The sequence below is a fragment of the Pecten maximus genome, chromosome 5 (assembly GCF_902652985.1).
Source record: "Pecten maximus chromosome 5, xPecMax1.1, whole genome shotgun sequence".
Taxonomy (NCBI): domain Eukaryota; kingdom Metazoa; phylum Mollusca; class Bivalvia; order Pectinida; family Pectinidae; genus Pecten; species Pecten maximus.
In genome coordinates, this window is record NC_047019.1 from 45,562,344 (window position 1) to 45,587,646 (window position 25,303).

General features: G+C 40.2%; 1 protein-coding gene across 1 annotated transcript in view; it reads right to left on the minus strand.

Annotated features, from left to right (window-relative positions):
- Positions 1-25,303, minus strand: part of LOC117328480 (proto-oncogene tyrosine-protein kinase ROS-like) — a 132,407-nt gene that overhangs the window by 69,427 nt on the left and 37,677 nt on the right. The window contains exon 4 of the mRNA XM_033886014.1: positions 4,633-4,693. Coding sequence (XP_033741905.1) covers positions 4,633-4,693 — 61 coding nt within the window. The remainder of the gene's footprint in view (positions 1-4,632; positions 4,694-25,303) is intronic.

The following is a 25,303-nucleotide window of genomic DNA, read 5'->3' on the forward strand; positions in this document are numbered from 1 at the left end:
CCTTTAATATACAGGGCCAGGAGGTGTGTACCATTTGTCTACTAGATACCTTTAATACACTGGGCCAGGAGGTGTGTACCATTTGTCTACTAGATACCTTTATTACACTGAGCCAGGAGGTGTGTACCATTTGTCTACTAGATACCTTTAATACACTGGGCCAGGAGGTGTGTACCATTTGTCTACTAGATACCTTTATTACATTGGGCCAGGAGGTGTGTACCATTTGTCTACTAGATACCTTTAATACACTGGGCCAGGAGGTGTGTACCATTTGTCTACTAGATACCTTTAATACACTGGGCCAGGAGGTGTGTACAATTTGTCTACTAGATACCTTTATTACACAGGGCCAGGAGGTGTGTACCATTAGTCTACTAGATACCTTTAATACACTGGGCCAGGAGGTGTGTACCATTTGTCTACTAGATACCTTTAATACACAGGGCCAGGAGGTGTGTACCATTTGTCTACTAGATACCTTTATTACACAGGGCCAGGAGGTGTGTACCATTTGTCTACTAGGTACCTTTAATACAAAGGGCCAGGAGGTGTGTACCATTTGTCTACTAGATACCTTTAATACACTGGGCCAGGAGGTGTGTACCATTTGTCTACTAGATACCTTTAATACACTGGGCCAGGAGGTGTGTACAATTTGTCTACTAGATACCTTTAATACACTGGGCCAGGAGGTGTGTACCATTTGTCTACTAGATACCTTTAATACACAGGGCCAGGAGGTGTGTACCATTTGTCTACTAGATACCTTTAATACACTGGGCCAGGAGGTGTGTACAATTTGTCTACTAGATACCTTTAATACACTGGGCCAGGAGGTGTGTACCATTTGTCTACTAGATACCTTTAATACACTGGGCCAGGAAGTGTACCTGGTATATGATTTGTCTACAAGATACCTTTAATACACTGGGCCAGGAGGTGTGTACACCATTTGTCTACTAGATACCTTTAATACACTGGGCCAGGAGGTGTGTACCATTTGTCTACTAGATACCTTTATTACACTGTGAAACCTGCCGACAGCTTTGTTTTGAAGAATTTATTAAATGGCCAGGTTTAATGTTTTAACTAGAATTTTAGATATACTGGTTTAGTGCTTGTATTGTCTGTCTGTCATTAAGGGGTCTTCATCCAATAACAAATATGGACAAATGGATTGTTCAAAACCATCAAAAGTGTTTTAAAATTGTATCTAAGATCTTGTTTTATGATGCCTGATATCATTGATGACTGCTTGCAGTGATAGAGGCATGAGCTAATGTCTTCTTCCCAAATGTCTCCGATTCAGATAGAAGGCCTTTTCCAAATGAACTGACAATAACAGTTGATGTGTACGTGATCATGTTATACCTGAAGGTCCCCCCCCCCCCCCAGTCTATGTGTACGTGATCATGTTATACCTGAAGGTCCCCCCCCCCCCCCCAGTCTATGTGTACGTGATCATGTTATACCCGAAGGTCCCCCCCCCCCCCAGTCTATGTGTACGTGATCATGTTATACCCCAAGGTCCCCCCCCCCAGTCTATGTGTACGTGATCATGTTATACCCCAAGGTCCCCCCCCCCCAGTCTATATGTACGTGATCATGTTATACCCCAAGGTCCCCCCCCCCCCCCAGTCTATGTGTACGTGATCATGTTATACCCCAAGGTCCCCCCCCCCCCCCCCCCCCAGTCTATGTGTACGTGATCATGTTATACCCCAAGGTCCCCCTCCCAGTCTATGTGTACATGATCATGTTATACCCCAAGGTCCCCCCCCCAGTCTATATGTACGTGATCATGTTATACCCCAAGGTCCCCCCTCCCAGTCTATATGTACGTGATCATGTTATACCCCAAGGTCCCCCCCCCCCCCCAGTCTATGTGTACGTGATTATGTTATACCCCAAGGTCCCCCCCCCCCCCAGTCTATGTGTACGTGATCATGTTATACCCCAAGGTCCCCCCCCCAGTTCCCCCCAGTCTATGTGTACGTGATCATGTTATACCCCAAGGTCCCCCCCCCCCCAGTCTATGTGTACGTGATCATGTTATACCCCAAGGTCCCCCCCCCCCCCAGTCTATGTGTACGTGATCATGTTATACACCCCAAGGTCCCCCCCCCCAGTCTATGTGTACGTGATCATGTTATACCCCAAGGTCCCCCCCCCCAGTCTATGTGTACGTGATCATGTTATACCCCAAGGTCCCCCCCCCCAGTCTATGTGTACGTGATCATGTTATACCTGACGCCTCCCCCCCCCCCCCCCAGTCTATGTGTACGTGATCATGTTATACCCTAAGGTCCCCCCCCCCCAGTCTATATGTACGTGATCAATGATCATGTTATACCCGTGTGTTGGCATAACTAAATGGCAAGAAAACCAGGGAAGTTTCTCATATAATTTCTTTCCTAAATCAAATACTGCAATATCCTCAAAAACTATATCATCACATTCATTGTTACATGTATATTCAAATCCATGGGAGCAAAATGTCTCCTGAAAGTGCAAGACAACTTAGTTCCAAAGGTTCATTAAGGATAAAAAAAACTTAGCATGTTTAGCCAGGAGGACTAATATGCTTAGGTTACATCAGTCATTAAGATCTCGTTAGTGTAAGCGTACAAATACCACTCCCAAAACACCTACAAACACAGGTAAAATAATTCCTTTTAAATCTCATTTAAAAGGGATTATTTTCCCCAGAGCAGTTTATATCCTAGAAAACGATATGCTATTAGGAAGTATAGTCATGAGTAAGAGGATGCAAGGAAGTGTGGTGGTCAGTAAGAGGATGCAAGGAAGTGTGGTGGTCAGTAGGAGGACACAAGGAAGTGTGGTGGTCAGTAGGAGGACACAAGGAAGTGTGGTGGTCAGTAGGAGGACACAAGGAAGTGTGGTGGTCAGCAGGAGGACGCAAGAAAGTGTGGTGGTCAGTAGGAGGATGCAAGAAAGTGTTGTGGTCAGTAGGAGGACGCAAGGAAGTGTTGTGGTCAGTAGGAGGACGCAAGAAAGTGTTGTGATCGGTAGGAGGATGCAAGGAAGTGTGTTGGTCAGTAGGAGGATGCAAGGAAGTGTGGTGGTCAGTAGGAGGATGCAAGGAAGTGTGGTGGTCAGTAGGAGGACGCAAGGAAGTGTGTTGGTCAGTAGGAGGATGCAAGGAAGTGTGGTGGTCAGTAGGAGGACACAAGGAAGTGTGGTGGTCAGTAGGGTGACACAAGGAAGTGTGGTGGTCAGTAGGAGGACACAAGGAAGTGTGGTGGTCAGTAGGAGGACGCAAGAAAGTGTGGTGGTCAGTAGGAGGATGCAAGAAAGTGTTGTGGTCGGTAGGAGGACGCAAGGAAGTGTTGTGGTCAGTAGGAGGACGCAAGAAAGTGTTGTGATCGGTAGGAGGATGCAAGGAAGTGTGTTGGTCAGTAGGAGGATGCAAGGAAGTGTGGTGGTCAGTAGGAGGACGCAAGGAAGTGTGGTGGTCAGTAGGAGGACGCAAGGAAGTGTGTTGGTCAGTAGGAGGATGCAAGGAAGTGTGGTGGTCAGTAGGAGGATGCAAGGAAGTGTGGTGGTCAGTAGGAGGACGCAAGGAAGTGTGGTGGTCAGTAGGAGGATGCAAGGAAGTGTGTTGGTCAGTAGGAGGATGCAAGGAAGTGTGGTGGTCAGTAGGAGGACGCAAGGAAGTGTGGTGGTCAGTAGGAGGACGCAAGGAAATGTGGTGGTCAGTAGGAGGATGCAAGGAAGTGTGGTGGTCAGTAGGAGGACGCAAGGAAGTGTGGTGGTCAGTAGGAGGACACAATAAAATGTGGTGGTCAGTAGCAGGATACGAGGAAGTGTGGTGGTCAGTAGGAGGACACAAGGAAGTGTGGTGGTCAGTAGGAGGATGCAAGGAAGTGTGTTGGTCAGTAGGAGGATGCAAGGAAGTGTGGTGGTCAGTAGGAGGACGCAAGGAAGTGTGGTGGTCAGTAGGAGGACGCAAGGAAATGTGGTGGTCAGTAGGAGGATGCAAGGAAGTGTGGTGGTCAGTAGGAGGACACAATAAAATGTGGTGGTCAGTAGGAGGACACAATAAAATGTGGTGGTCAGTAGCAGGATACGAGGAAGTGTGGTGGTCAGTAGCAGGATACAAGGAAGTGTGTTGGTCAGTAGGAGGACACCAGGAAGTGTGGTGGTCAGTAGCAGGATACAAGGAAGTGTGATGGTCAGTAGGAGGACACAAGGAAGTGTGGTGGTCAGTAGGAGGTCACAAGGAAGTGTGGTGGTCAGTAGCAGGATGCTAGGAAGTGTGGTGGTCAGTAGGAGGTCACAAGGAAGTGTGGTGGTCAGTAGCAGGATGCTAGGAAGTGTGGTGGTCAGTAGGAGGTCACAAGGAAGTGAGGTGGTCAGTAGGAGGACACCAGGAAGTGTGGTGGTCAGTAGGAGGACACAAGGAAGTGTGGTGGTCAGTAGCAGGATGCAAGGAAGTGTGGTGGTCAGTAGGAGGACACCAGGAAGTGTGGTGGTCAGTAGCAGGATGCTAGGAAGTGTGGTGGTCAGTAGGAGGACACAAGGAAGTGTGGTGGTCAGTAGGAGGTTACAAGGAAGTGTGGTGGTCAGTTGGAATTCAAAAGGAAAAGACAGAATGTTGGTACAAACCTTCGATATTTCTTGTGTAGATTCCCAAGGCAGTGTTACATCCCTTCATACAATATTGTCGCTGAAAAATAAAACAGAAAATTTTAACAATATTTGAGATAAAAATAATGGCAGACACCATTAATGTTCACTACAACCTGGAAATTTCCAAATTTTTATCACCTACAAATTGCACTCGTAACAAGATGTGGAAGTGACAGTGGTCAGTTAGGTATTGGGTCACCTACACATTGTACTCGTCACAAGATGTGCTCACAGATTATAATCTTTTTTACAATCTCAATCCCAATATAAAACAATTGTCCTAGGGCTGTCAATTATTTTTTTCCTGGTGTAAGATGAAAGGGAAAATGAAAACAACCGGGAAAGTCTCCAAGCCTAGGCCTCATATCCCAGGCGTCCAAGTCTCCAAGCCCAGGCCTCCAACCCCAAGGCCTCCAAGCCCAGGCCACCAATCCCAAGCCTTCAATCCCAAGTCTCCAACCCAAGGCCTCCAATCCCAAGCCTCCAATCCCAAGTCTCCAATCCCAAGTCTCCAACCCAAGGCCTCCAATCCCAAGCCTCCAATCCCAAGCCTTCAATCCCAAGTATCTAACCCAAGGCCTTCAATCCCAGGCCTCCAATCCCAGGCCTCCAATCCCAGGCCTCCAATCCCAAGCCTCCAATCCCAGGCCTCCAATCCCAGGCCTCCAATCCCAAGCCTCCAATCCCAGGCCTCCAATCCCAGGCCTCCAATCCCAGGCCTCCAATCCCAGGCCTCCAATCCCAGGCCTCCAATCCAAAGCTTCCAATCCCAGGCCTCCAATCCCAGGCCTTCAATCCCAGGCCTCCAATCCCAAGCCTTCAATCCCAGGCCTCCAATCCCAAGCCTTCAATCCCAGGCCTCCAATCCCAAGTCTCTAACCCAAGGCCTTCAATCCCAGGCCTCCAATCCCAAGTCTCCAACCCAAGGCCTCCAATCCCAAGCCTCCAATCCCAAGCCTTCAATCCCAAGTCTCTAACCCAAGGCCTTCAATCCCAGGCCTCCAATCCCAGGCCTCCAATCCCAAACCTCCAATCCCAGGCCTCCAATCCCAGGCCTCCAATCCAAAGCTTCCAATCCCAGGCCTCCAATCCCAGGCCTTCAATCCCAGGCCTCCAATCCCAAGCCTTCAATCCCAGGCCTCCAATCCCAAGTCTCTAACCCAAGGCCTTCAATCCCAGGCCTCCAATCCCAAGTCTCCAACCCAAGGCCTCCAATCCCAAGCCTCCAATCCCAAGCCTTCAATCCCAGGCCTCCAATCCCAAGTCTCTAACCCAAGGCCTTCAATCCCAGGCCTCCAATCCCAAGCCTCCAATCCCAGGCCTCCAATCCCAGGCCTCCAATCCCAAGCCTCCAATCCAAAGCTTCCAATCCCAGGCCTCCAATCCCAGGCCTCCAATCCCAGGCCTCCAATCCCAGGCCTCCAATCCCAAGCCTCCAATCCCAGGCCTCCAATCCCAGGCCTCCAATCCCAAGCCTCCAATCCAAAGCTTCCAATCCCAGGCCTCCAATCCCAGGCCTCCAATCCCAGGCCTCCAATCCCAGGCCTCCAATCCCAGGCCTCCAATCCCAGGTCTCCAATCCAAAGCCTCCAATCCCAGGCCTCCAAGCCCAGGTTTCCAAGTCTCCAACCCAAGCTCTTAAAGCTGTGGTCTCCAAGCCTAGGAGCCCTAGGCTTGGAGACCATGCCTGTAAAGACAGGACATATATAACTAATTAATCTGCTCAGTCCATGTCTGTTATAGATACTCTCCATCCAGAAAAGTATGAAACCTTATAAGGTATACCTAGATGATCTATAATAACATTACTCTTGGTGAAAACAAAATTAGTTCAGCTGTCCATCAATAGAGTTACACTTCAGTTTTTGTTTGTTTTTTTTTAAATAAGTGTATAGTTATATTTTAGAAGGCTACACAAAATCAAAGCTTTTTTTATTTCATTAAGTGTAAAATCATTTTTAGAAGGTACACAAACAGTATTTTTTTCAATAGGTATATGACTATATTCTTATTTTAAGTTTTACACAAAGATCACAGTTGTTTTTTCACTTTTGCATAAACATTCTGTTTTGTTAAATGGAAAACAAACATTTCTGAAAATTTTGTGAGAAAGGCAAGTAAATGACATGGCTATATAAATCTAATAGATGTAAGTAAAATCCATGGCTATATAAATCTAATAGATGTAAGTAAAATCCATGGCTATATAAATCTAATAGATGTAAGTAAAATCCATGACTATATAAATCTAATAGATGTAAGTAAAATCCATGGCTATATAAATCTAATAGATGTAAGTAAAATCCATGGCTATATAAATCTAATAGATGTAAGTAAAATCCATGGCTATATAAATCTAATAGATGTAAGTAAAATCCATGGCTATATAAATCTAATAGATGTAAGTAAAATCCATGGCTATATAAATCTAATAGATGTAAGTAAAATCCATGGCTATATAAATCTAATAGATGTAAGTAAAATCCATGACTATATAAATCTAATAGATGTAAGTAAAATCCATGGCTATATAAATCTTATAGATGTAAGTAAAATCCATGACTATATAAATCTAATAGATGTAAGTTAAAGCCATGGCTATATAAATCTAATAGATGTAAGTAAAATCCATGGCTATATAAATCTAATAGATGTAAGTTAAAGCCATGGCTATATAAATCTAATAGATGTAAGTAAAAGCCATGGCTATATAAATCTAATAGATGTAAGTTAAAGCCATGGCTATATAAATCTAATAGATGTAAGTAAAATCCATGGCTATATAAATCTAATAGATGTAAGTTAAAGCCATGGCTATATAAATCTAATAGATGTAAGTTTAACATCACAAACCTGGCTCCACTTTTATCACTGTTCTTTAACTTAAGGAAATACCTATACATTTTCGATAGGAAATCATTAGTGGATTCGAGGACAAATCTTAGTTAAGCAAAATTTCCTAAAAATTTTGTAATGCTTTCCTATGGGACATTTTTTTAACATTGATGAAACTATTCCATTTGTTTAATCACAGCATGTAGGAGAATGTACATCACTGTACACCAGTATAACCATTGTACATCATTGTACATCATTGTACATCATTGTACATCACTGTACACCATTGTACATAGCTGTACATCACTGTACACAACTATAACCATTGTACATCATTGTACATCACTGTACAACATTATAACCATTGTACATCATTGTACATCATTGTACATCACTGTACACCATTGTACATAGCTGTACATCACTGTACACCACTGTACATCACTGTACATCACTGTACACAACTATAACCATTGTACATCATTGTAGATCATTGTACATCACTGTACACCACTATAACCATTGTACATCATTGTAGATCATTGTACATCACTGTACACCATTGTACATCACTGTACATCACGGCACACCACTGTACACTATTATACAACACTTAACACCACTGTACACCACTATACACCAATGTACATCATTGCACAACACTAAATACCATTGTACACCACTGTACATCACTGTACACCATTGTACATCAATATACACCACTGTACACCACTGTACACTACTGTACATCACTGTGCATCACTGTACACCACTGTACACCACTGTACACCACCAGTGTAGTGTGACACTTGATTCCTGGTCATGTTAAGGCTATAACCAAATCAAAGGTCAAACCAAACTTACAACAGCAATTTAATGTTAAAACTTTGACAATGTAATGACAAGATGATGGGTACAGATGCAAGGGAGTGATGTGTCCTGGTTGATGTGCAGATGGTCCGGGAATGTTACACTCCAACAACTCCTAGTCCATGGTCCAGAAACTCCAAAAACTCCTAGTCCAGTTAACTTAACTGTACATTAGCACATATAAATTACAAGTCATGAAGAATTCAATTAGAACTGAAATTCCCTAGTCTGTAAGTGTTGGGTACTGGGAGGGATGGTGACTGTATATTGAGTGGGTATAAACCAGTCTGTTAGTGATAGCATAATGACTACAAATTACTGTACAGATGACAACTGTACAGCTGAGAACTAGGACGAAGAGCCATCATCTACCTCCACTATAATAGCATTCAAATTTTTCATATCAAGTAAACGACCAATTATACCCCACTGGGTCCCCCTATAGTCTGGTGTCAGTGCAATTATTTGCATGTAATTGTCAGATTGCACCTACTGCGGAATAAAGAGTCAGACAAATGACCCCAAATGACCTCTAATGACCTTCAATAACTGGTCATCAAAAAAAACACCACAGCACCTGTGCTCCATGATGCACTAAAGACACTCATCACCTCACAATCAAAAAATATTGATAAAGCTCTACCATGGACTCCTCCACCTACCCTGTTTACACTGGACTCCCCTATATACTCTGGAGTTGTACATGTTTACACTGGACTCCCCTATATACTCTGGAGTTGTACGTGTCTACACTGGACTCCCCTATATACTCTGGAGTTGTACATGTCTACACTGGACTCCCCTATATACTCTGGAGTTGTACATGTTTACACTGGACTCCCCTATATACTCTGGAGTTGTACATGTCTACACTGGACTCCCCTATATACTCTGGAGTTGTACATGTCTACACTGGACTCCCCTATATACTCTGGAGTTGTACGCGTCTACACTGGACTCCTCTATATACTCTGAAGTTGTACGTGTCTACACTGGACTCCCCTATATACTCTGGAGTTGTTCATGTCTACACTGGACTCCCCTATATACTCTGGAGTTGTACGTGTCTACACTGGACTCCCCTATATACTCTGGAGTTGTACATGTCTACACTGGACTCCCCTATATACTCTGGAGTTGTACATGTTTACACTGGACTCCCCTATATACTCTGGAGTTGTACATGTTTACACTGGACTCCCCTATATACTCTGGAGTTGTACATGTCTACACTGGACTCCCCTATATACTCTGGAGTTGTACGTGTTTACACTGGACTCCCCTATATACTCTGGAGTTGTACATGTTTACACTGGACTCCCCTATATACTCTGGAGTTGTACATGTTTACACTGGACTCCCCTATATACTCTGGAGTTGTACATGTTTACACTAGACTCCCCTATATACTCTGGAGTTGTACATGTCTACACTGGACTCCTCTATATACTCTGGAGTTGTACATGTTTATACTGGACTCCCCTATATACTCTGGAGTTGTACATGTTTATACTGGACTCCTCTATATACTCTGGAGTTGTACGTGTCTACACTGGACTCCCCTATATACTCTGGAGTTGTACATGTCTACACTGGACTCCTCTATATACTCTGGAGTTGTACGTGTTTATACTGGACTCCTCTATATACTCTGGAGTTGTACATGTTTATACTGGACTCCTCTATATACTCTGGAGTTGTACGTGTTTATACTGGACTCCCCTATATACTCTTGAGTTGTACATGTTTATACTGGACTCCCCTATATACTCTGGAGTTGTACGTGTCTACACTGGACTCCCCTATATACTCTGGAGTTGTACGTGTCTACACTGGACTCCCCTATATACTCTGGAGTTGTACATGTCTACACTGGACTCCCCTATATACTCTGGAGTTGTACATGTCTACACTGGACTCCTCTATATACTCTGGAGTTGTACATGTTTACACTGGACTCCTCTATATACTCTGGAGTTGTACATGTTTACACTGGACTCCTCTATATACTCTGGAGTTGTACATGTCTACACTGGACTCCTCTATATACTCTGGAGTTATACATGTCTACACTGGACTCCTCTATATACTCTGGAGTTGTACGTGTTTATACTGGACTCCCCTATATACTCTGGAGTTGTACATGTTTATACTGGACTCCTCTATATACTCTGGAGTTGTACATGTTTACACTGGACTCCTCTATATACTCTGGAGTTGTACATGTCTACACTGGACTCCTCTTTATACTCTGGAGTTGTACATGTTTACACTAGACTCCCCTATATACTCTGGAGTTGTACATGTCTACACTGGACTCCCCTATATACTCTGGAGTTGTACATGTTTATACTGGACTCCCCTATATACTCTTGAGTTGTACATGTTTATACTGGACTCCCCTATATACTCTGGAGTTGTACGTGTCTACACTGGACTCCTCTATATACTCTGGAGTTATACATGTCTACACTGGACTCCTCTATATACTCTGGAGTTGTACGTGTTTATACTGGACTCCCCTATATACTCTGGAGTTGTACATGTTTATACTGGACTCCTCTATATACTCTGGAGTTGTACATGTTTACACTGGACTCCTCTATATACTCTGGAGTTGTACATGTCTACACTGGACTCCTCTATATACTCTGGAGTTGTACGTGTTTATACTGGACTCCTCTATATACTCTGGAGTTGTACATGTTTATACTGGACTCCTCTATATACTCTGGAGTTGTACGTGTTTATACTGGACTCCCCTATATACTCTTGAGTTGTACATGTTTATACTGGACTCCCCTATATACTCTGGAGTTGTACGTGTCTACACTGGACTCCCCTATATACTCTGGAGTTGTACATGTCTACACTGGACTCCTCTTTATACTCTGGAGTTGTACATGTTTACACTGGACTCCCCTATATACTCTGGAGTTGTACATGTTTACACTGGACTCCTCTATATACTCTGGAGTTGTACATGTTTACACTGGACTCCTCTATATACTCTGGAGTTGTACGTGTCTACACTGGACTCCCCTATATACTCTGGAGTTGTACATGTTTACACTGGACTCCTCTATATACTCTGGAGTTGTACGTGTCTACACTGGACTCCCCTATATACTCTGGAGTTGTACATGTCTACACTGGACTCCCCTATATACTCTGGAGTTGTACATGTCTACACTGGACTCCTCTATATACTCTGGAGTTGTACGTGTCTACACTGGACTCCCCTATATACTCTGGAGTTGTACGTGTCTACACTGGACTCCCCTATATACTCTGGAGTTGTACATGTTTATACTGGACTCCCCTATATACTCTGGAGTTGTACATGTTTACACTAGACTCCCCTATATACTCTGGAGTTGTACATGTCTACACTGGACTCCTCTATATACTCTGGAGTTGTACATGTTTACACTGGACTCCTCTTTATACTCTGGAGTTGTACGTGTCTACACTGGACTCCCCTATATACTCTGGAGTTGTAATGTCTACACTGGACTCCCCTATATACTCTGGAGTTGTACATGTTTACACTGGACTCCTCTATATACTCTGGAGTTGTACGTGTCTACACTGGACTCCCCTATATACTCTGGAGTTGTACATGTTTACACTGGACTCCCCTATATACTCTGGAGTTGTACATGTTTACACTGGACTCCCCTATATACTCTGGAGTTGTACGTGTCTACACTGGACTCCCCTATATACTCTGGAGTTGTACATGTCTACACTGGACTCCCCTATATACTCTGGAGTTGTACATGTTTACACTGGACTCCCCTTTATACTCTGGAGTTGTACATGTTTATACTGGACTCCCCTATATACTCTGGAGTTGTACATGTCTACACTAGACTCCCCTATATACTCTGGAGTTGTACATGTCTATACTGGACTCCCCTATATACTCTGGAGTTGTACATGTTTATACTGGACTCCCCTATATACTCTGGAGTTAAACGTGAGTACAATTGAATGCCCTTTGACATCAAGGTAATTATATATATATATATCTGTGTCTTGGTTGTTATACCTAACAACCCAACCTGGTTGCTGACCTAGCTACAGGTACAGGTATATATATATATATCCTTACATACATCTCTGTCAAAGCTGTAACCTAGTATTCACTGTTGTTTAACCTTGACCTCTGATTAGTGCCTTACAATGTTAAGGAAATGTTCAGCAACAATGAATGTCAAAAAAACTGAGGAAACAGTGTTAAACTAGGAAACTTTTTCATGGCTGTAACAAGTGTAACAAAAATAACCACTGATAGACGTTACAGACCAAATCAACCACACACTCTGGAGCACACAAATCAACCACACACTCTAGATCTGGAGAACACAAATCAACCACACACTCTGGAGAACACAAATCAACCACACACTCTGGAGAACACAAATCAACCACACACTTTGGAGAACACAAATCAAATCAACCACACACTCTGGAGAACACAAATCAACCACACACTCTGGAGAACACAAATCAACCACACACTCTGGAGAACACAAATCAAATCAACCACACTCTCTGGAGAACACAAATCAACCACACACTCTGGAGAACACAAATCAACCACACACTCTGGAGAACACAAATCAACCACACACTCTGGAGAACACAAATCAAATCAACCACACTCTCTGGAGAACACAAATCAACCACACACTCTGGAGAACACAAATCAACCACACACTCTGGAGAACACAAATCAACCACACACTCTGGAGAACACAAATCAACCACACACTCTGGAGAACACAAATCAACCACACACTCTGGAGCACACAAATCAACCACACACTCTGGAGAACACAAATCAACCACACACTCTGGAGAACACAAATCAACCACAAACTCTGGAGAACACAAATCAACCACACACTCTGGAGAACACAAATCAACCACACACTCTGGAGAACACAAATCAACCACACACTCTGGAGGACACAAATCAACCACACACTCTGAAGAACACAAATCAACCACACACTCTGGAGAACACAGATCAACCACACACTCTGGAGAACACAAACCAAATCAACCACACACTCTGGAGAACACAAATCAACCACACACTCTGGAGAACACAAATCAACCACACACTCTGGAGAACACAGATCAACCACACACTCTGGAGAACACAAACCAAATCAACCACACACTCTGGAGAACACAAATCAACCACACACTCTGGAGAACACAAATCAAATCAACCACACACTCTGGAGAACACAAATAAACCACACTCTGGAGAACACAAATCAACCACACACTCTGGAGCACACAAATCAACCACACACTCTGGAGAACACAAACCAAATCAACCACACACTCTGGAGAACACAAATCAACCACACACTCTGGAGAACACAAATCAACCACACACTCTGGAGAACACAAATCAACCACACACTCTGGAAAACACAAATCAACCACACACTCTGGAGAACACAAATCAACCACACACTCTGGAGGACACAAATCAACCACACACTCTAAAAACACAAATAAACCACACACTCTGGAGAACACACACCAAATCAACCACACACTCTGGAGCACACAAATCAACCACACACTCTGGAGAACACAAATCAACCACAAACTCTGGAGAACACAAATCAACCACACACTCTGGAGAACACAAATCAACCACACACTCTGGAGAACACAAACCAAATCAACCACACACTCTGGAGAACACAAATCAACCACACACTCTGGAGAACACAAATCAACCACACACTCTGGAGAACACAAATCAACCACACACTCTGGAGAACACAAATCAACCACACACTCTGGAGCACACAAATCAAATCAACCACACACTCTGGAGAACACAAATCAACCACACACTCTGGAGAACACAAATCAACCACACACTCTAAATCTAAATCTGTAATTAGACAAAGGCTGTTTTAACTAAATCTGTAATTAGACAAAGGTTGTTTTAACTAGATCTGTAATTAGACAAAGGCTGTTTTAACTAAATCTGTAATTAGACAAAGGTTGTTTTAACTAAATCTGTAATTAGACAAAGGCTGTTTTAACTAGATCTGTAATTAGACAAAGGCTGTTTTAACTAGATCTGTAATTAGACAAAGGTTGTTTTAACTAGATCTGTAATTAGACAAAGGCTGTTTTAACTAGATCTGTAAGTCAAAGGCTGTTTTAACTAGATCTGTAATTAGACAAAGGTTGTTTTAACTAGATCTGTAAGTCAAAGGCTGTTTTAACTAGATCTGTAAGTCAAAGGTTGTTTTAACTAGATCTGTAATTAGACAAAGGCTGTTTTAACTAGATCTGTAATTAGACAAAGGCTGTTTTAACTAGATCTGTAATTAGACAAAGGTTGTTTTAACTAGATCTGTAATTAGACAAAGGTTGTTTTAACTAGATCTGTAATTAGACAAAGGTTGTTTTAACTAAATCTGTAATGAGACAAAGGCTGTTTTAACTAAATCTGTAATTAGACAAAGGCTGTTTTAACTAGATATGTAAGTCAATGGTTGTTTTAACTAGATATGTAAGTCAAAGGTTGTTTTAACTAGATCTGTAATTAGACAAAGGTTGTTTTAACTAGATCTGTAATTAGACAAAGGCTGTTTTAACTAGATCTGTAATTAGACAAAGGCTGTTTTAACTAGATCTGTAATTAGACAAAGGTTGTTTTAACTAAATCTGTAATTAGACAAAGGCTGTTTTAACTAGATATGTAAGTCAAAGGCTGTTTTAACTAGATCTGTAATTAGACAAAGGTTGTTTTAACTAGATATGTAAGTCAAAGGCTGTTTTAACTAGATCTGTAAGTCAAAGGTTGTTTTAACTAGATCTGTAATTAGACAAAGGCTGTTTTAACTAGATCTGTAATTAGACAAAGGTTGTTTTAACTAGATCTGTAATTAGACAAAGGTTGTTTTAACTAGATCTGTAATTAGACAAAGGTTGTTTTAACTAAATCTGTAATGAGACAAAGGCTGTTTTAACTAAATCTGTAATTAGACAAAGGCTGTTTTAACTAGATATGTAAGTCAATGGTTGTTTTAACTAGATATGTAAGTCAAAGGTTGTTTTAACTAGATCTGTAATTAGACAAAGGTTGTTTTAACTAGATCTGTAATTAGACAAAGGCTGTTTTAACTAGATATGTAAGTCAATGGTTGTTTTAACTAGATATGTAAGTCAAAGGTTGTTTTAACTAGATCTGTAATTAGACAAAGGTTGTTTTAACTAGATCTGTAATTAGACAAAGGCTGTTTTAACTAGATCTGTAATTAGACAAAGGTTGTTTTAACTAGACATGTAAGTCAAAGGTTGTTTTAACTAGATCTGTAATTAGACAAAGGCTATTTTAACTAGATATGTAAGTCAATGGTTGTTTTAACTAGATATGTAAGTCAAAGGTTGTTTTAACTAGATCTGTAATTAGACAAAGGTTGTTTTAACTAGATCTGTAATTAGACAAAGGTTGTTTTAACTAGATCTGTAATTAGACAAAGGTTGTTTTAACTAGATATGTAAGTCAAAGGTTGTTTTAACTAGATCTGTAATTAGACAAAGGCTGTTTTAACTAGATCTGTAATTAGACAAAGGTTGTTTTAACTAGATCTGTAATTAGACAAAGGCTGTTTTAACTAGATCTGTAATTAGACAAAGGCTGTTTTAACTAGATATGTAAGTCAAAGGTTGTTTTAACTAAATCTGTAATTAGACAAAGGTTGTTTTAACTAGATCTGTAATTAGACAAAGGTTGTTTTAACTAGATCTGTAAGTCAAAGGTTGTTTTAACTAGATATGTAAGTCAATGGTTGTTTTAACTAGATATGTAAGTCAAAGGTTGTTTTAACTAGATCTGTAATTAGACAAAGGCTGTTTTAACTAGATCTGTAAGTCAAAGGTTGTTTTAACTAAATCTGTAATTAGACAAAGGTTGTTTTAACTAGATCTGTAATTAGACAAAGGCTGTTTTAACTAGATCTGTAAGTCAAAGGTTGTTTTAACTAGATCTGTAATTAGACAAAGGTTGTTTTAACTAAATCTGTAATTAGACAAAGGCTGTTTTAACTAAATCTGTAATTAGACAAAGGTTGTTTTAACTAGATCTGTAATTAGACAAAGGTTGTTTTAACTAGATATGTAAGTCAAAGGTTGTTTTAACTAGATCTGTAATTAGACAAAGGCTGTTTTAACTAGATATGTAAGTCAAAGGTTGTTTTAACTAGATATGTAAGTCAAAGGTTGTTTTAACTAAATCTGTAATTAGACAAAGGTTGTTTTAACTAGATCTGTAATTAGACAAAGGTTGTTTTAACTAAATCTGTAATTAGACAAAGGCTGTTTTAACTAGATATGTTATTAGTCAAAGGTTGTTTTAACTAGATCTGTAATTAGACAAAGGCTGTTTTAACCAGATATGTAATTAGACAAAGGTTGTTTTAACTAAATCTGTAATTAGACAAAGGTTGTTTTAACTAGATCTGTAATTAGACAAAGGTTGTTTTAACTAAATCTGTAATTAGACAAAGGCTGTTTTAACTAGATCTGTAATTAGTCAAAGGTTGTTTTAACTAGATATGTAAGTCAAAGGTTGTTTTAACTAGATCTGTAATTAGACAAAGGCTGTTTTAACTAAATCTGTAGGCCAAAGGTTGTTTTAACTAGATATGTAGGCCAAAGGTTGTTTTAACTAAATCTGTAATTAGACAAAGGCTGTTTTAACTAAATCTGTAGGCCAAAGGTTGTTTTAACTAGATATGTAAGTCAAAGGTTGTTTTAACTAGATCTGTAATTAGACAAAGGCTGTTTTAACTAGATCTGTAATTAGACAAAGGTTGTTTTAACTAGATATGTAAGTCAAAGGTTGTTTTAACTAGATCTGTAATTAGACAAAGGTTGTTTTAACTAGATCTGTAATTAGACAAAGGCTGTTTTAACTAGATCTGTAATTAGACAAAGGCTGTTTTAACTAGATCTGTAATTAGACAAAGGCTGTTTTAACTAGATCTGTAAGTCAAAGGTTGTTTTAACTAAATCTGTAATTAGACAAAGGTTGTTTTAACTAGATCTGTAATTAGACAAAGGCTGTTTTAACTAAATCTGTAATTAGACAAAGGCTGTTTTAACTAAATCTGTAGGCCAAAGGTTGTTTTAACTAGATCTGTAGGCCAAAGGCTGTTTTAACTAGATCTGTAGGCCAAAGGCTGTTTTAACTAGATCTGTAAGTCAATGGCTGTTTTAACTAGATCTGTAAGTCAAAGGCTGTTTTAACTAAATCTGTAATTAGACAAAGGTTGTTTTAACTAGATCTGTAAGTCAAAGGCTGTTTTAACTAGATATGTAGGTCAAAGGCTGTTTTAACTAGATCTGTAGGCAAAAGGCTGTTTTAACTATAGATCTGTAAGTCAATGGTTGTTTTAACTAGATATGTAGGTCAAAGGCTGTTTTAACTTGATATGTAGGCCAAAGGTTGTTTTAACTAGATATGTAGGTCAAAGGCTGTTTTAACTAGATCTGTAGGCCAAAGGCTGTTTTAACTAGATCTGTAGGCCAAAGGCTGTTTTAACTAGATCTGACCATGTCAAAGGCTGTTTTAACTAGATCTGTAGGCCAAAGGCTGTTTTAACTAAATCAATAAGTCAATGGCTATTTTAACTAAATCTATAAGCCAAAGGCTGTTTTAACTAGATCTGTAAGCAAAAGGCTGCTTTAACTAGATCTGTAAGCCAAAGGCTGTTTTAACTAGATCTGTAAGCCAAAGGCTGTTTTAACTAGATCTGTAGGCCAAAGGCTGTTTTAACTAAATCTATAAGTCAATGGCTGTTTTAACTAAATCTGTAAGTCAAAGGCTGTTTTAACTAGATCTGTATGTCAAAGGCTGTTTTAACTAGATCTGTAGGTCAAAGGTTGTTTTAACTAAATCTATAAGTCAAAGGCTGTTTTAACTAGATCTGTAAGTCAAAGGTTGTTTTAACTAAATCTGTAAGTCAAAGGCTGTTTTAACTAGATCTGTATGTCAAAGGCTGTTTTAACTAGATCTGTGGGCCAAAGGTTGTTTAAACTAAATCTATAAGTCAAAGGCTGTTTTAACTAAATCTGTAAGTCAAAGGCTGTTTTAACTAAATCTATAAGTCAAAGGCTGTTTTAAGTAGATCTGTAGGCCAAAGGCTGTTTTAACTAGATCTGTATGTCAAAGGCTGTTTTAACTAGATCTGTGGGCCAAAGGTTGTTTTAACTAGATCTGTGGGCCAAAGGCTGTTTTAACTAGATCTGTATGTCAAAGGCTGTTTTAACTAGATCTGTAGGCCAAAGGCTGTTTTAACTAAATCTGTAAGTCAAAGGCTGTTTTAACTAAATCTGTAAGTCAAAGGCTGTTTTAACTAAATCTATAAGTCAAAGGCTGTTTTAACTAGATCTGTAGGCCAAAGGCTGTTTTAACTAGATCTGTATGTCAAAGGCTGTTTTAACTAGATCTGTAGGCCAAAGGCTGTTTTAACTAGATCTGTATGTCAAAGGTTGTTTTAACTAAATCTGTAAGTCAAAGGCTGTTTTAACTAGATCTGTATGTCAAAGGCTGTTTTAACTAGATCTGTGGGCCAAAGGTTGTTTTAACTAAATCTGTAAGTCAATGGCTGTTTTAACTAGATCTGTAAGTCAAAGGTTGTTTTAACTAAATCTGTAAGTCAATGGCTGTTTTAACTAGATCTGTAAGTCAAAGGCTGTTTTAACTAGATCTGTAAGTCAAAGGTTGTTTTAACTAAATCTGTAAGTCAATGGCTGTTTTAACTAGATCTGTAAGTCAATGGCTGTTTTAACTAGATATGTAAGTCAAAGGCTGTTTTAACTAGATCTGTAATTAGACAAAGGTTGTTTTAACTAAATCTGTAAGTCAAAGGTTGTTTTAACTAGATCTGTAAGTCAAAGGCTACTTTAAATAGATCTGTAATTAGATCAAGGCTAATTCAGTACCCATACTCCTACATAGTATACAGAAGATCTTTAAGACACCAATAAGTTATATAACTACTGTATACACCAATAAGTTATATTACGATGGTCTACACAAATAAGTTATATTACGATGGTCGGCACCAACAACTTGTATAACTATGTACCAAGTATTACCCACATTTTACCCAAGAGAAAAATGGCATCAGGAAAAATTTTCTTTCATCAACGCCTCGTAATATCTCATCACGCAGAGTCAGTACACAAGTCAAGTTTTTGTTCATAATTAAATTTTGTTGGTGTTAGGTTTGACAATGAAGATGATCATGCTCTTGAGGAAACCATTGCTAATTCTAGGATTTCCTAGCAAGTACAGGCTCAAAGCAAACATCCTATAATGTGTGTCTGTACTCTACAATAAAACCGCAGAACTTTATTGAACTGAAGTAAACCAAAACTGTTTGATGGCTTCAACTGTGAAGAGAAATCTATACATGATGCTTATCTTAACATCCAAATTAAATTTCTCCCTTTACTGAGATGATACAGGCAATTTGTGAAGGAATTCCCTGCCAGCAGTACTGCCATGCTAACTTAATAGCTAAGTAGATTTATGGTATTTTGATTTGTCGTTTTATTGTTTTATTGTAATCCCTTACAAACCAATGGTCCATTAAAACACTGTGTAACCACCCCACTATCATGGTTTTGATTGGTAATTGTGTGGGATGTCTAACTGACATGATCAATATCAGCCCAGATACTACATGAACTCAATCTAAAATATGTATTCATGTACAAATCTATAAAACAATGCTGAAAATCTGAAAATATGACAATAGTTTCAAAATTATCTGTAAGTTGCTATTTTCAGCACTGACAAAGAAAAGGACATCAATGTTAAGTTTTAAAAAACATCTTTCATGGATTTAAAGTTTTGACTATGGCTGATTCTTATCAAGAATCCAAATATCTAAACCATAGTGGATCCATATATAGTCAGCGTAGAGCATCATCAGTCCTGTGTGTCACCAATCATGCATGTCGACAATCAGGTGTGTCCTGAGTGTGGTGTGTCCAGTGGAGTGTGTCCTGAGTGTGGTGTGTCGAGTGGAGTGTGTCCTGAGCATGGTGTGTCCAGTGGAGTGTGGGGAGTCTGGTGGTGAGTCCGGTAGAGGGTGTCTTCAGTGTAATGCATCCAGTGGAGTATGACCTGAGTGTGTTATGTCAAGTGGAGTGTGTCCTGAGTGTAGTTTGTCCAGTGGAGTGTGTCCTAAGTGTGGTGTGTCGAGTGGAGTGTGTCCTGTGTGTGGTGTGTCCAGTGGAGTGTGTCCAGTTGAATGTGACCTGAGTGTGGTGTGTCCAGTGGAGTCTGTCCTAAGTGTGGTGTGTCGTGTGGAGTGTGTCCTGTGATTGGTGTGTCCAGTGGAGTAAGGTGTATCCAGTGGAGTGTGTCCTGGGTGTGGTTTGCCCAGTGGAGTATGAACTAAATGAGGTGTGTCCAGTGGAGTGTGTCCTCAGTGTGGTGTGTCCAGTGGAATGTGTCCTGTGTGTGGTGTGTCCAGTGGAGTGTGTCCTGAGTGTGGTGTATCCAGTGGAGTGTGTCCTGGGTGTGGTTTGCCCAGTGGAGTATGAACTAAGTGATGTGTGTCCAGTGGAGTGTGTCCTCAGTGTGGTGTGTCCAGTGGAGTGTGTCCTCAGTGTGGTGTGTCCAGTGGAGTGTGTCCTGAGTGTGGTTTGTCCAGTGGAGTATGAACTTAGTGAGGTGTGTCCAGTGGAGTGTGTCCTGAGTGTGGTTTGTCCAGTGGAGCGGGTCAGTGTAGTAAAATGACCACCTGTTTATTAGACCCCAACTGCACCAGACAGAAAACCTACACACTATGTCTCTGTGCACAGTAGTACACTCCAAACCCTGCAGTGAAAGTGATACCCAAATAAATCCAACCACTTCCTGTCCCCCAATATCAAACAGCACAATTAATCCACAGCCCCATGGTACCCTTACACAGCCAACCTATGTACACATGTGGTGTCAGGCACTAAAAACCAAACCCTGAGGCACAGTTCCACAGGGATCTCACAGGAACAAAAACATACAAGCATGATAAACTCATTAGTACTAGTGTGTCTCCCATACAACATCTCATTCCTTAGTCTAGCAGTGATAATACTGTCCATCTCTTCTACTTCTCATCTTGTCCAGCATCATACCACATCTTTGCTCATTTTCAAAAGGTTTCATCCAAACAAACCAGTACCCCTGAGATCCAGAAAACATTTGGAAGGGTTTACCAGAAAATAATCCCTATAGATGTATCTGTACCAGTCTGGGGGAGTGACATATCTCTCTGTACCAGTCTAGTGGGGGAGGGGGAGTCTAACACTAAGGCCACCATTAAATCATTTAAGTTAGAGTGAATTCTGCAGATACAACACTTAGGCCACCATTGAATTATTTAAGTTAGAGTAATTCTACAGATACAACTAACACTAAGGCCACCATTAAATTCTTTAAGTTAGAGTGCTTCCATTAAATTATTTAAGTTAGAGTAATTCTACAGATACAACACTAAGGCCACCATTAAATTATTTAAGTTAGAGTGAATTCTACAGATCAACATTAAGGCCACCATTAAATTATTTAAGTTAGAGCTCCCTGCACATCTGTCAGAACTAATGTGCCATAAAAATTCAAATTATGATGCTTTTACCATAAAATGTCTGCTGTCAGACTCAGGGGACTATATATGTTCTTCCTGCAAAATGCCATAATGTCAAGCAACCATGTTTTAATCAACCAACATGGATGACACCAAAATATGAATATTCTGGAAGGAGATGAAATAAATCTGAGAATTCAAAGAACAAAAAATAAGAAAATTTTTGTATAGGCATTGACTCCAGGAAATGCTTTCTATTATAAAGGCTTATACAAATAAATGTAGCTACAATGACCAATCAAATCCTTGTTTTCTATCATAAAGTCTAGGTACAATAACCAATCAAATCCTTATTTTCTATCATAAAGTCTAGGTACAATGACCAATCAAATACTTATTTTCTATCATAAAGTCTAGGTACAATGACCAATCAAATCCTTATTTTCTATCATAAAGTCTAGGTACAATGACCAATCAAATCCTTATTTTCTATCATAAAGTCTAGGTACAATGACCAATCAAATCCTTGTTTTCTATCATAAAGTCTAGGTACAATAACCAATCAAATCCTTATTTTCTATAACAAGGGAAAATAATGGGACTGAAAAAAGTTCCTGTAACAGCGGGTTGGCCGTAATTTTGAAGTGGTCATTAAGTGAGGTTTCATTGTATTTTAAGAAAGCCTTCCTGATTTTCACTCGAATACCCTACTGTTGGATTCTACATAGTTCCTTGACTTTCATTAAAGAGAAGAGTTTACAGATATACTATATTGTTCTACGTTATTTCTATATTATAGAGGGCATCAGGTCTACTTGTTTTCATTTTTTGCAATCCATTTTCCCTCCCCTATGCTTTAAGTTTGAAAAGTTGATAGGTAGGTACTCTCTATAGCCAGTCACCAAACATTAATCCTGATGGTGTCATGTGACCGCTGTAGTTGTGTCATGTGATACCATTCCTAGAGGCTGTTAAAGGTGGTAATTTGATCTCACTAATAGGCTGTGGTTCAGTAAATGTGCTAGGACTATTTTGGATGTTGATGAATTATGTTAAAAGTATATATGGACCGTGGAGGGATCTACTCCTAAACAAACATACCTTGCACTTATTATTGGGGCCTACTGGAGACAAACTCTGACAGATTGTAAATTAAAGTCGTCTAGAAAATCAGGGGGCCACATGTTTTTGTGAGCAATTTTCAGAACATTTAAAATGTGGGAATGAAACACACATTTTTAGAAACAATTTATGGGGCATGGCAGTTTCTTAATAACAAATGAATAGTTTCAACAATTTTACTTCCAAGTGATATGTGACTTATTTGACTTATCTTAAGCTTGCACATAATGTTTGAATGCTTTTGACAGCTTATAATCAATGGGTTTTAGGCTATGAATTGAAAAATGTCAGCATGATATACATTTTGTATTTCAAACATCTGAACTCATAAAACACTGATGCTATGAAATTTATCAAAGTTTCTATGAGATTAAAGTATGAACTATAGAAAACCAAGGGCAAGGTAATGGAACAGGAACTATAGAAACCCAGTAATGGAACAGGAACTATAGAAACCCAGGAAAACAAGGTGATGGAACAGGAACTATAGAAACCCAGGAAAACCAGGTGATGGAACAGGAACTATAGAAACCCAGGACAACAAGGTGATGGAACAGGAACTATAGAAACTCAGGACAACAAGGTGATGGAACAGGAACTATAGAAACCCTGGACAACAATGTGATGGAACAGGAACTATAGAAACCCAGGACAACCAGGTAATGGAACAGGAACTATAGAAACCCAGGACAACAAGGTGATGGAACAGGAACTATAGAAACCCAGGACAACCAGGTGATGGAACAGGAACTATAGAAACCCAGGACAACAAGGTGATGGAACAGGAACTATAGAAACCCAGGACAACCAGGTAATGGAACAGGAACTATAGAAACCCAGGACAACAAGGTGATGGAACAGGAACTATAGAAACCCAGTAATGGAACAGGAACTATAGAAACCCAGGACAACAAGGTGATGGAACAGGAACTATAGAAACCCAGGACAACAAGGTGATGGAACAGGAACTATAGAAACTCAGGACAACAAGGTGATGGAACAGGAACTATAGAAACCCAGTAATGGAACAGGAACTATAGAAACCCAGGAAAACAAGGTGATGGAACAGGAACTATAGAAACCCAGGAAAACCAGGTGATGGAACAGGAACTATAGAAACCCAGGACAACAAGGTGATGGAACAGGAACTATAGAAACTCAGGACAACAAGGTGATGGAACAGGAACTATAGAAACCCTGGACAACAATGTGATGGAACAGGAACTATAGAAACCCAGGACAACCAGGTAATGGAACAGGAACTATAGAAACCCAGGACAACAAGGTGATGGAACAGGAACTATAGAAACCCAGGACAACCAGGTGATGGAACAGGAACTATAGAAACCCAGGACAACAAGGTGATGGAACAGGAACTATAGAAACCCAGGACAACCAGGTAATGGAACAGGAACTATAGAAACCCAGGACAACAAGGTGATGGAACAGGAACTATAGAAACTCAGGACAACAAGGTGATGGAACAGGAACTATAGAAACCCAGGACAACAAGGTGATGGAACAGGAACTATAGAAACCCAGGACAACCAGGTAATGGAACAGGAACTATAGAAACTCAGGACAACAAGGTGATGGAACAGGAACTATAGAAACCCTGGACAACAATGTGATGGAACAGGAACTATAGAAACCCAGTAATGGAACAGGAACTATAGAAACCCAGGACAACAAGGTGATGGAACAGGAACTATAGAAACCCAGGACAACAAGGTGATGGAACAGGAACTATAGAAACCCAGGACAACAAGGTGATGGAACAGGAACTATAGAAACCCAGGACAACAAGGTGATGGAACAGGAACTATAGAAACTCAGGACAACAAGGTGATGGAACAGGAACTATAGAAACCCAGGACAACCAGGTAATGGAACAGGAACTATAGAAACCCAGGACAACAAGGTGATGGAACAGGAACTATAGAAACCCAGGACAACAAGGTGATAGAACAGGAACTATAGAAACTCAGGATAACAAGGTGATGGAAAAGGAACTATAGAAACCCAGGACAACAAGGTGATGGAAAAGGAACTATAGAAACCCAGGACAACAAGGTGATGGAACAGGAACTATAGAAACTCAGGACAACAAGGTGATGGAACAGGAACTATAGAAACCCAGGAAAACAAGGTGATGGAACAGGAACTATAGAAACCCA